Below are 10,483 nucleotides of genomic sequence, written 5' to 3'. Positions count from 1 at the left end.
TGTTTTCATCATTTGGGAAAACGTCTTCTTTAATTTAACTGATATTGTATTAAATTCCAATGATATTCCGAAAAAATATATTGCATAAAATATTTATTGATATTCCGTAAAAGCAGAAGAGGGTGTGTCACAAAAGTGAATTTCGTAACCCCAGGATTCCGACACTAAGGGGGATCCAAACCAAAATAGTCATATACTTTGGACATATAAAGTGTATGATATATAATATGTAGTCTTTCATCTATATGGAAACTTTTGGGGGCATTTGTGTTTAAGACCACATTTGTTTTATAATGCTGCTGAATATTAGTATTTATATGTAGCCTAGATAGTTCTTTGGTCTATTGATAGTTTTAATCAATACTCAGCTGACCGATGAGGCCTGAGAGCTTCTTGTTTTTAATGTGTGTTCTATATCCTTGGTAGGTTGAAGTTAATGCTACAAAAATTATTTTATTACTCCGAAATCTGCCTGAATAAGAAAGTCTTCCATGTAACTGGCGTCAATTATATAGGAATTTAGGCAATTAAAATGAAAACAATACACACGATAGCAAAATTGTCTGTATATAAACAAAACATACGCGCCCAGCACAAATCGATTTTTCCTTCACAGGCTTAATACACAGTAGGTAAGTTAGATATTTTTCTATCATTTTCTGTTAATTTATTAGATAAGAGCATGATTGTCTGTTTTAAATGTGTTTGAACCCTTCACATGATGAATACTATGGATATTGTTGTTATCTTTGATATGAAGGATTATATAATAGATATACATAATAGGTACTGCACATTTACTTTTGGAATAAATATGTTGTTTGTACTATGGATAGAATAAAACGGGGGTGACTTAGCGAATCCGCTGTTTCCATTGTTTTTATCCCTCTATAATAGATAAAAATCACCTATACTGAGCGATCACCCTCCTTATTTTGGAAAAGTTGGATATATTTAAAAACTTGGAAGAGTTTGAAAACAGTCAGCTGTTTGAAAAATCATTTCCTACTGTCATGTTCAAAAACATGATTTGTGCACATGCACTGATTTTTTTCTGTTTCCATTAAAAAAAATATATCGTTAGAATAAAAAATAAAAAAAAAATAAAATCCCTAACTACCTACCCTATTTTCCAAGGGAGTGTAACCGGAACCACAGGTATTATTTTATTTGGCCTTACAAAAAAAAAAAGGATGTCCTTGATGACAAAATTGAAGATAATTAACAGTATTCAATCTCAAAATTCCTATGACGAACACAGAATTAAGTGTGGGCCAAATGCGAGTCCGGGACACACCAGAGTTGGGATCAGATGATAAGTAGGAGTAAACATCGTCTGTTGACCGATCAAACCCGCCGTTAGCCCTATATCTTGATCAGGTAAACGGAGTAATTCGGTTAGTCAACGTCACTGGGTACAGAATCGTCTGGCAATTGGTATGAAGCACCACTGAATGACGGGTTGTATTTGCAAATTAGATTAATATTACTTATCGGAATCATTTCGTTAACAGTCTTATTTCAAAATAATTTGAAAAAACAGTAGTGCCACATTCATAGTGTTACGGGTCAGAACAAACCCTTAATATAGCGCAGCAGAATTTACCAACAAAATACAATTAAACAATTCATAAGATTTATTTACAATTAATAATTGAAGAAAAGTTGCTACAATCGCAAAATATTAACTTACGGTAGTTGAACAATAAATCCCCAAAACAGAATCTACACACACAAAAATATAACTTCCAAAATCGTTGTTCCCAGTATAATAATCCAGAGTGCATAAAAAATGTCCAAAACAGAGCCTTTTTTATCAGGAGAATTTCAGTGTATTTATAATAGTAAGGGATTTTCTAGTACAATCTTGAAAGACCATGATGTAACCGTTACGTAATATTTCTGCTAAATATACCGTAAGGCTCTAGAACATTCTCGGTCACAAAATGAAATAAACATCACTTTCTAAAACTATCCAAGTCAATTGAGTGCAAATAGTATTATACATGTACACAACATTGGTTTCTTGAGATACACCTGTTCTTGATAAAATCAACTAAGTAATCAGTAGTCAGTGTGCTAAGAACGGCCTAACAATCGGTATGAAACACTTCAGACAGCATTTGACCCAATGATAGGTTGTATTGACGAACTAGATCGTTATAAGGACCATACAATTTGTAGTGTGCCAAGAACGGCCTAACAATCGGCACGAAACACGGCAGACAGCATTTGACCCAATGATAGGTTGTATTCACGAACTAGATAGTTATAACGACAGTAGAATTTGTGAAATGCTGACTTAAATCGAGACTGTACATCATTTAATTATTTTTATTGATTTGTGACCTAAATAAGAATCTGGAACAGACGCTCTAATTTTAGAATTGTATTAGGGAGGATTTCATATAAATTTTGTGCAATACCTGTTTACTGGTATTGTATACTTTGTAGAAATTGAATCCTCTAGAATTTTCTTAAGCATAGATAAACTGTAAATTTTGTGGTAAGATGTACTCTGCAGAATAACATTGGATATTAATTACTAGGGACTGAACTTAATGGCCGGTTTTGACAGGGCTATAAACACTCTTTTACGCATGTGTAATGGACTCAGCGTTGAACAAACAATTGACATTATTTGTGGAGTTTGATTAATATAAGTTAGAATTTTGTCATTGACATTGTTTTGTGAATAAATCGTCAAATCTTTGAATCCCGCGGAGGGATCAGGTGTCTAGAAGAATGGAGCATGATCTTTGACCGGTCACACTCGTCTAGATACCTATATCTTGATAAGGTAAACGGAATAATCTGTACTTAAAATCTGTATGTAAGAAACGGCCGTACGATTGATATATAATGCGTTGTAAAATGGAATTCTAATGAACACAGTAAACTAAATCAGACACGTGGAAGTCGTTGTAAACCATAGGTTATTCGTGCAAACTTGGTAGATGTACTGTAGAAAAAATCAGGACATTCATTTAAAAAATAAGTATGATAAATCCAAAAGAAGAAGAAAAAAAAAACCGCTGACAACTTTACCATTCTAAACCTCTTAAATGTGGTATGAAACAGTGAACTGAGCTTTAGATATTGTATGTTGTTGTATCAATATTAGAAAAACTCGATCTTATTATTTTAATATCGTTATGTATTTCAGAAGAAGTCATGATGAAATATATACTTTTTTGTGCTGCAATTGGACTCATTTCTGGTGACGTAAGTACCATCACACTGATATGACTGTAAATGAAGAAATAAACAAATGAATGGTAAATATCTGAGAAGATAAAACATGGATATAGAATTTGTAATGTATGGGACAGTCTTGGTAAGAATTGCATTTTGAGATAATGTATTTCAAAACAATTATCGTAAAAGTTTGGGTTTATATTAACTTTACCATTCATCATTTTCTTTCAAAAATACGTTATTACACCGCCATTACCTTGACTAAGTAATGCACTACAATTACATTACATTCTGGGATTAAAAAGTAAAAATCGAATACAATCATACGACAGATATCTATCTATAGAACATAAATCGACACATTCAGACAGGGCTTCTTAATTGTTAACCACAATGTTGAGCACTTCTCAAAACAATACACTGTTTTGGAGAGTTACATAATTCTAGTGTGGTCATGACACTCTATACAGAATGGAAAGAGATGATAACGAACAGTGATTTAGATATTAGTATACTCTTTATCGGAGACAATTGTAAAGGAAACATTATCAACATTATCAATTTGATAACGAGTTTAATGAAAAACATTATGATATAAAAGGAATGTTTAGATGTTATTAACATAAGACGTTTCATTCATTTAAGTTTAATCCCTCAATATATTTTATTTATATTTCATAATATATCCCTAACATAAAATAAAATGTAAATTTTTCAAGTCCTATGATACCATTAATAAGGTTAGAATTATCAGTGGTATTACCGCGAGGCGTATCTGTTTTCAATGTTAATACTTTTAAAGACTACATAACTTAGGAAGTAATGTATTTAATTACCATTACACATAATTCAATGGGGAGACTACACAATACCAACTTTGTTTGAAAGTAATGCATTGTAATTCATTACTATTATATTTAACATTAACCCAGACCTTACATGTGGATTATTAAAGGAAATACAGATTTTCAACGATAAAGAAATACATAATGATTATATTCTGATTGTCCTAAAATGTTTCGAAAACTTGTTGAGCGTTATGCAAATGAATACCACTCCCTCCATTGTGATATCATCTGGTAACCGGACACATTGACAACGGGATAGCATTATGTAAATGATCACATGTTCTAAATCATGGTTGAGGCTACCACTTGCGGGGCGGCAACCAAGAGTATTTTACCAAAGGTATTTATTGAGCCTATGAGAATTCAAAATGAAGCGACGTTTGAAATAAATATTTTGAATAGACAAAATGAAAGCCGTTGACTAATTAAAAAGTAACAGCATACGATGGAAATGGAAATGAAGACGGCAGAATATATGTAGATCATTACCTGTATAGATATGTCTTCGTAAAAGAATAATGAGAAATGCAACTAACATTTTTTCATACTTTTCCTCTTATCCTTATTATCAGCGAAACCAAACACAAAAATTCAGTCCTTAATTAATCAGATTAATTTAGTGTTTAGAAATTCATCATCAGCACCACTAACAAAATGACAATATAAGAATTACGAATGTTACAGAATCGTTGTCGGAATAGACCATGACTGCATTAATGAAAAGTTAACAGACGAACCCTGGGATGAAATGTTCAACTATTAACGGACAGTCATGAAATTGGGAAATAACGTATACAGAAGATAATAACAATAATATAGATAATAGTAATGCTAAATGAAATACATTAGATGTTCAATTTCTATTTATTTCTTGTGGCTGCAGAAGATGGATAAAACACGTGTTATACAGATACAGAGGGGGCATAATTAGCATATAACATGTATGAAGGGTCTCTACAGCCGAGTAGCTAAGTACTTCGTTACTAGCTTGAAAATACGGATGTATATTTAATGGCTGTTATACAATTTAGAAATTCATTTCCAAATTAAGGATTATCTCCCTCATGCATAGCTCTTATCCTTGGACGAATTTGGCTCCACTTTTTTGGCACTCTGTTTTTGGCTATATTTAGCTCTAAAACTTCATAGTTATTTCGGATTTCAAACATTTCGGTTGAGCATCACTGAAGAGACATTATTTGCATCTGGTGCATCAAAATTGGCACCGTATAAGTTTTACATGCAGTTGTTATCTCTCCGATAAACAGATTTGATTTAAATCATTCATTCTCCTTTTTTGTTTAGGTCTAAACATATTCAGTATTATCACATGACTGCTGTGTGTATTTAATGTAATCTTTAGATAGTGCTACCCCTCGAAAACTATTGTCCACTATGGTTGAGAACGAACATTAAAAAGAATCTACTAAATGTACATCGTACATTGATGTAATTTTCTTAATTTTTGTTTTAACACAGAGAGGAGGGAAGGTTGCCTTTACAGCCCTTCTGTCCAAACACACAACAGTGGGAGCTTATGCTGTGGTAAAGTATGACAGGGTGTTGACGAATTGGGGTGGAGCCTATCAACCGACAACTGGTGTTTTTACCGCCCCTTACAACGGTCTCTACAGTATTTCCTGTACCTTGATGAGTGATCCAATTAATTATGCCCACGCCAGTATTACTAAGAATGGCAAAAAGATGTCCGTTGTGTTTTCGAATACTAAAACTTATCCACATGCTAGCCAAACTCTTCAGCTGCTGTTAAACAAGGGGGATAAAATCTGGATCCAGAACAGGAACGGCCGAAAAACTATATTTCATGACCACGGCTATTCTAATGTCTTTTCCGGTTTTCTAATTGACGAACTCTAAATCAGTTTGAGCAATGTGAATCTTTATTATAAAGAAACTGCATCTATTTTTGTGTTAATTTATTGTATCCTTTGATTGAAAAAAAAACCCCATGAGATCCATGATCCTAGAAACTCTCACCTGATGATTGATACAGTGTACAAATACACGATGTACATATTGTACGAAACTGACTTTCTCTGGGTTCTCATGACAAGATGACAACATTACAGTACTGATAGCAAAATACCCGAACTTCCTTTACAACGTGTCATAACATCAGGTTATCGTTACCTAATCAATGAAAGGTAAATATAAAGAACAGTGATCAATCTCATAAATCCCATAAGCAATACAAAATAGAGAGGTGGGCAAACACGGACCCCTAGACACCCCAGAGGTGGTATCAGTTGCCAAGGAGGAGTAAGCATCCCCCGTCGACCGGTCACACCCACCGTGAGCCCTATATCCTGATCAGGTAAACGAAGTTATCCATAGTCAAAATCAATGTGCCAAGAACGGCCTAACAATCGGTATGAAACACGTCAGACAGCATTTGACCCAATGATAAGTTGTATTGGCAAACTAGATCGTTATAACGACCATAGAATTTGTGAAATGCTGACTTTAAAAGAGACTGTTGAAATCCATATACCATCAACTTGTTTGTCAGTAGCCTGTCTCCATTTAAAACTGATCATACGCAGAACAAGTTCTTGCGTATCGAATCAGTTGAGAGATATAATATATGCAGGTGATAATGGAATATTGCTATATACATGTAGATATGGGAAGTTGACAATGGAGAACCTGAAATCATCACGTTTGTCATAAAGTTAGGTTGTTAGTTTGCTGTTAATATTTATTTTCAATAAAATATCTTAAGTATGAAGCAGAAGTGGACGACTATATATATATATATATATATATATATATATATATATAGGGCTCGCGACGGGTTTGACAGGTCTACAGGAGATGCTTACTTCTCCTAGACACCTGATCCTACCTATTTATCCATGGGTCCGTGTTTGTCCAACTTTCTATGTATTCATTATATGAGTTATGAGATTGACCACTGTTATCTTCACCTTTTCCAGAAGATATGGTTCACACATAATTGAAGGACTGCAACTGAATCTAATAAGAGAAAAGTTATCACTCTTTATCAACATGGAAATTAGGCTAACACAGAACAACCCTAATATCTAAGATCTTAAACACAGAAAGAACAGTGTAAGAATGAAATATGTAAAGGAAACAAATGAGGAAAATAAAGGTTCACAAACAAAAAGAGAATGGTTTTATTTATTATAAATTTAAATAGAAGGAGCAGGTAGCCCTTTACCATAATTGTAAATTTTATGTTCCCAGGAGTAGGAGGATTCGGTCACAGGGTGGGATCAAAATGGTCATAATGATTAAATTCGTGTGAACAATTGAAATGTTTTATCCTTTAGATAACTACCAATCCAATTCTTTAAAGAAGATGAATGAACAAAGCGAGAAAAATGCCTACGAGTAGGAAGATAGGAAAAACAAAAACAAAATCACTCTGAAAAGTTAGAATTAGCTTTGAAATATATATTTGTACTATGGGTTGTAAATAAATTACTCGAACAATTAAATTATTTGAAATATTGGAATATGAAAATGAGAACAGAGTCAAAATTGTCAAATTTGACCATTTTCTAGTCGAGTGTAGTAAAGTCTACACGTGTGTAGTTTAATTTCCTATTTTTTGTAATAAAACTTATAGAAAAACTAAAAAAAACTTACATTTTTCAGACTTTAAAACGATGGAGCAATGCCCCACTATAGATTAGCATCCCTATATCATCCACAAGTCAAATCTTATATCAGATATTTAGCATTTGTATCATATGCATATATCATTTTGAAGCACATACCTGATCAATATATTGGGCTCACGGCGGGTGTGACCGGTCGACAGGGGATGCTTCCTCCTCCTAAGCACCTGATCCCACCTCTGGTGTGTCTAGGATCCATGTTTGCCCAACTATATATTTTGTATTGCTTGTAGGAGTTATGAGATTGATCACTGCTCGTTATATTTACCTTTCATATAGAATATAAATTAAGAAATTCGCATTTTGGGGTTACCAGTCGCATGTTGTTACTACAAATAGATTGCGAAATGCCATGGTTGTAAAGTTGTTTGTGACCACATTTCTACAAAATATGTGTTTCAAGTCAACAACAAATGCATCTAAATTTTGACAAAAATCTATAAATATTGCATGCATTATTAATTGTTTAAACATGTAGTATTGATTGAAACTTTCATACTTTTAGAATGGATAAATTATGTACAGATATTTGTAATCTAATGACACTATGTTCACGTTACGGTGTGTTATGCTAAGATTTCACTGATTTGTATTTATTTTACAAATCCAATTCTAGGCCCTGTCGGGCATACAAGCTTAAGGAAAGAAGAAAAAAAGGTGAAAATCAAAAGACCAAATACAGACAAAAGAGTGTTCAGCAAATTAAGCTGTCCAGAAATACCGTATAATATATAACAATATTGTATTTTTTTTAAAATCAATTTCTTAGAATCTATGATATATAATGAACATTTGTAGAATAAGCATCGGAGTTATACCTGTTACAACATGTCTCATTGTAGAATCTGTGGTATACATTATTTTATAGAAACTTATACATTTTTTACGGAAGGATATTGCTGACAATTGATATAATTTTTTTTACTATGTCGTACGTACGAGATACTAAGTCGTACGAACGAGATACTAAGTCGTACGTACGAGATAATAAGTCGTTGTTACGAGATAAGGTGGCAGGGGACAGTTTCTTTGGTTCTGAAACATGTGGATAGGGGGTATACATCAAAGTCAGATTATGACAAACTAAGGAAAAATCATATTTCCCTTTTATGTCAATACTTGTATTTCATATTAGTGTAGTTAATAAATTATGACCCTAAATTACATGTAATCTATAAATACTGGTACTGGTGCACAAAACATGCTCTGAGCAGGTTCCCCCTTTTTGCTGTGATTTTCTCTCATTTGGGCTAATCCGTACCCCCCCCCCCCACACACACAGACACACCATCACAGTACCAAACATGGGGATTTAGACACTGTGTACAATCAAGAACCCTATCTGCCCTTCTCAAAAATCTACCTCTCATATGGGGCCATCCACCTTCCCTCACAGCTACAGACCTTTTACTGGACCCTGCATGTTTTCACCGGAATTTCTTCAGCAACTGACCACGTGTCTTAGTTTCGTATTTGCACCCATCTGTATGCTAGGAATCATGGTGACACCTACATGTTGTATATCAACATTTTTATTAAGCACTCAGCTACATTTGACATGCATCCTAAAATTATTGTATACATTTTTACACATGTAATATCACTTCAAATATGGGGTATTTCCATTTTTTGAAAAAGTTGACCGGGCCTATAGTGCGAAACTGTCCCCTGCTACCTAATATGTCGTACATATGATATACTAAGTCGTACAAACGACATAATAAGTCGTTATTACGAGATAATAGCTTGCATAAACGACACATGCTTAGTCGTACATACAACGTAATATGTCGTTATAACGAAATAAGTTGTATTTAAGAGATGATAAGTCGTACGAACGACATAATAAGTCGTAATAACTAGATACTAAGTTGTAATGACGAGATGATAACTCAAACGTACGAGATAATAAGTCATCATTACAAGATAATGTGTCGTACGTACCAGATACTAATTTGCACAAACGACATAATAAATCATTATTACGAGATAATAAGTCGTATAAACGACACATACTAAGTCGTACGTACGGCATAATAAGTCGTTATAACGAGATACTAAGTTGTATTAACGAGATGTGTCGTAATAACGAAATACTAAGTCGTAATAATGAGACACTAAATCATACGAACGAGATAATAAGTCTCACATAAGTTGTACGAACGACATAATAAGTCATAATAATGTTATACTAAGTTGTACAAACGATATAATAAGTCGTAATAGTGAGATAATAAGTCGTACGAATGACATACTAAGTCGTTGTAATAAGATACTAAGTTATACGTACGATTTGATAAGTCGTAATAACGAGGTATTAAGTCGTAATAACGAGATACTAAATCATACGGACGAGATAATAAGTCATACAAACGTCATCGTAAGTCATCATAAGTCATAACAACGAGATAATAATTCGTACGAACGACATCATAAGTCGTTACCAGATAATAAGTCGGACAAAAGACATAACGACTCGTAATAACGAGATACTAAGTCATAATAACGACATAATAAGTCGTACGAATGAGATAATAAGTCGTTATTATGAGATAATATGTCGTACATACGAGATACTAAATCATACGAACGACATAATAAGTCATAGGGGCGAGATAATTAGTCGTATGAATGGCATAATAAGTCGTAATACACGAGATACTAAGTTGTACGTACGATATAATAAGTCGAAATAACGAGACAATAAGTCGTAATTACGAGATGATACATCGTACAAACGAGATACTAAGTCGTAATAACGAGATAATA

General features: G+C 33.5%; 1 protein-coding gene across 6 annotated transcripts; it reads left to right on the top strand.

The window, feature by feature from the left end:
• The first annotated feature begins 480 nt into the window (after positions 1-480).
• Positions 481-5,971, top strand: LOC130047980 (complement C1q subcomponent subunit A-like). Of its 6 annotated transcripts, none has more exons than XM_056143818.1 (3): positions 481-628; positions 3,167-3,225; positions 5,526-5,971. In XM_056143818.1, exons 2-3 carry the CDS (start codon positions 3,175-3,177, stop codon positions 5,922-5,924), a joined length of 450 nt encoding a protein of 149 aa, XP_055999793.1. In that variant the 5' UTR covers positions 481-628; positions 3,167-3,174; the 3' UTR covers positions 5,925-5,971. The 6 variants fall into 6 exon arrangements, with proteins under 6 accessions (XP_055999793.1, XP_055999791.1, XP_055999790.1 ...); XM_056143816.1 differs by having other exon boundaries at positions 486-632; XM_056143815.1 differs by lacking the exon at positions 481-628 and adding an exon at positions 2,186-2,247.
• The last annotated feature ends 4,512 nt before the right edge of the window (positions 5,972-10,483 follow it).

This window comes from Ostrea edulis, chromosome 7 (assembly GCF_947568905.1).
Source record: "Ostrea edulis chromosome 7, xbOstEdul1.1, whole genome shotgun sequence".
Classification (NCBI taxonomy): Eukaryota; Metazoa; Mollusca; class Bivalvia; order Ostreida; family Ostreidae; genus Ostrea; species Ostrea edulis.
Note: the sequence above shows the minus strand (reverse complement) of the source record. Positions and strands in the feature narration are given on the sequence as shown.

What these genes read in the sequence shown, in the direction of transcription:
- LOC130047980 (XM_056143815.1), top strand. An exon ending in TTGGACTCATTTCTGGTGAC is followed by an intron (nt 3,226 to 5,525) that starts GTAAGTACCATC and finishes GTTTTAACACAG; the next exon opens with AGAGGAGGGAAGGTTGCCTT.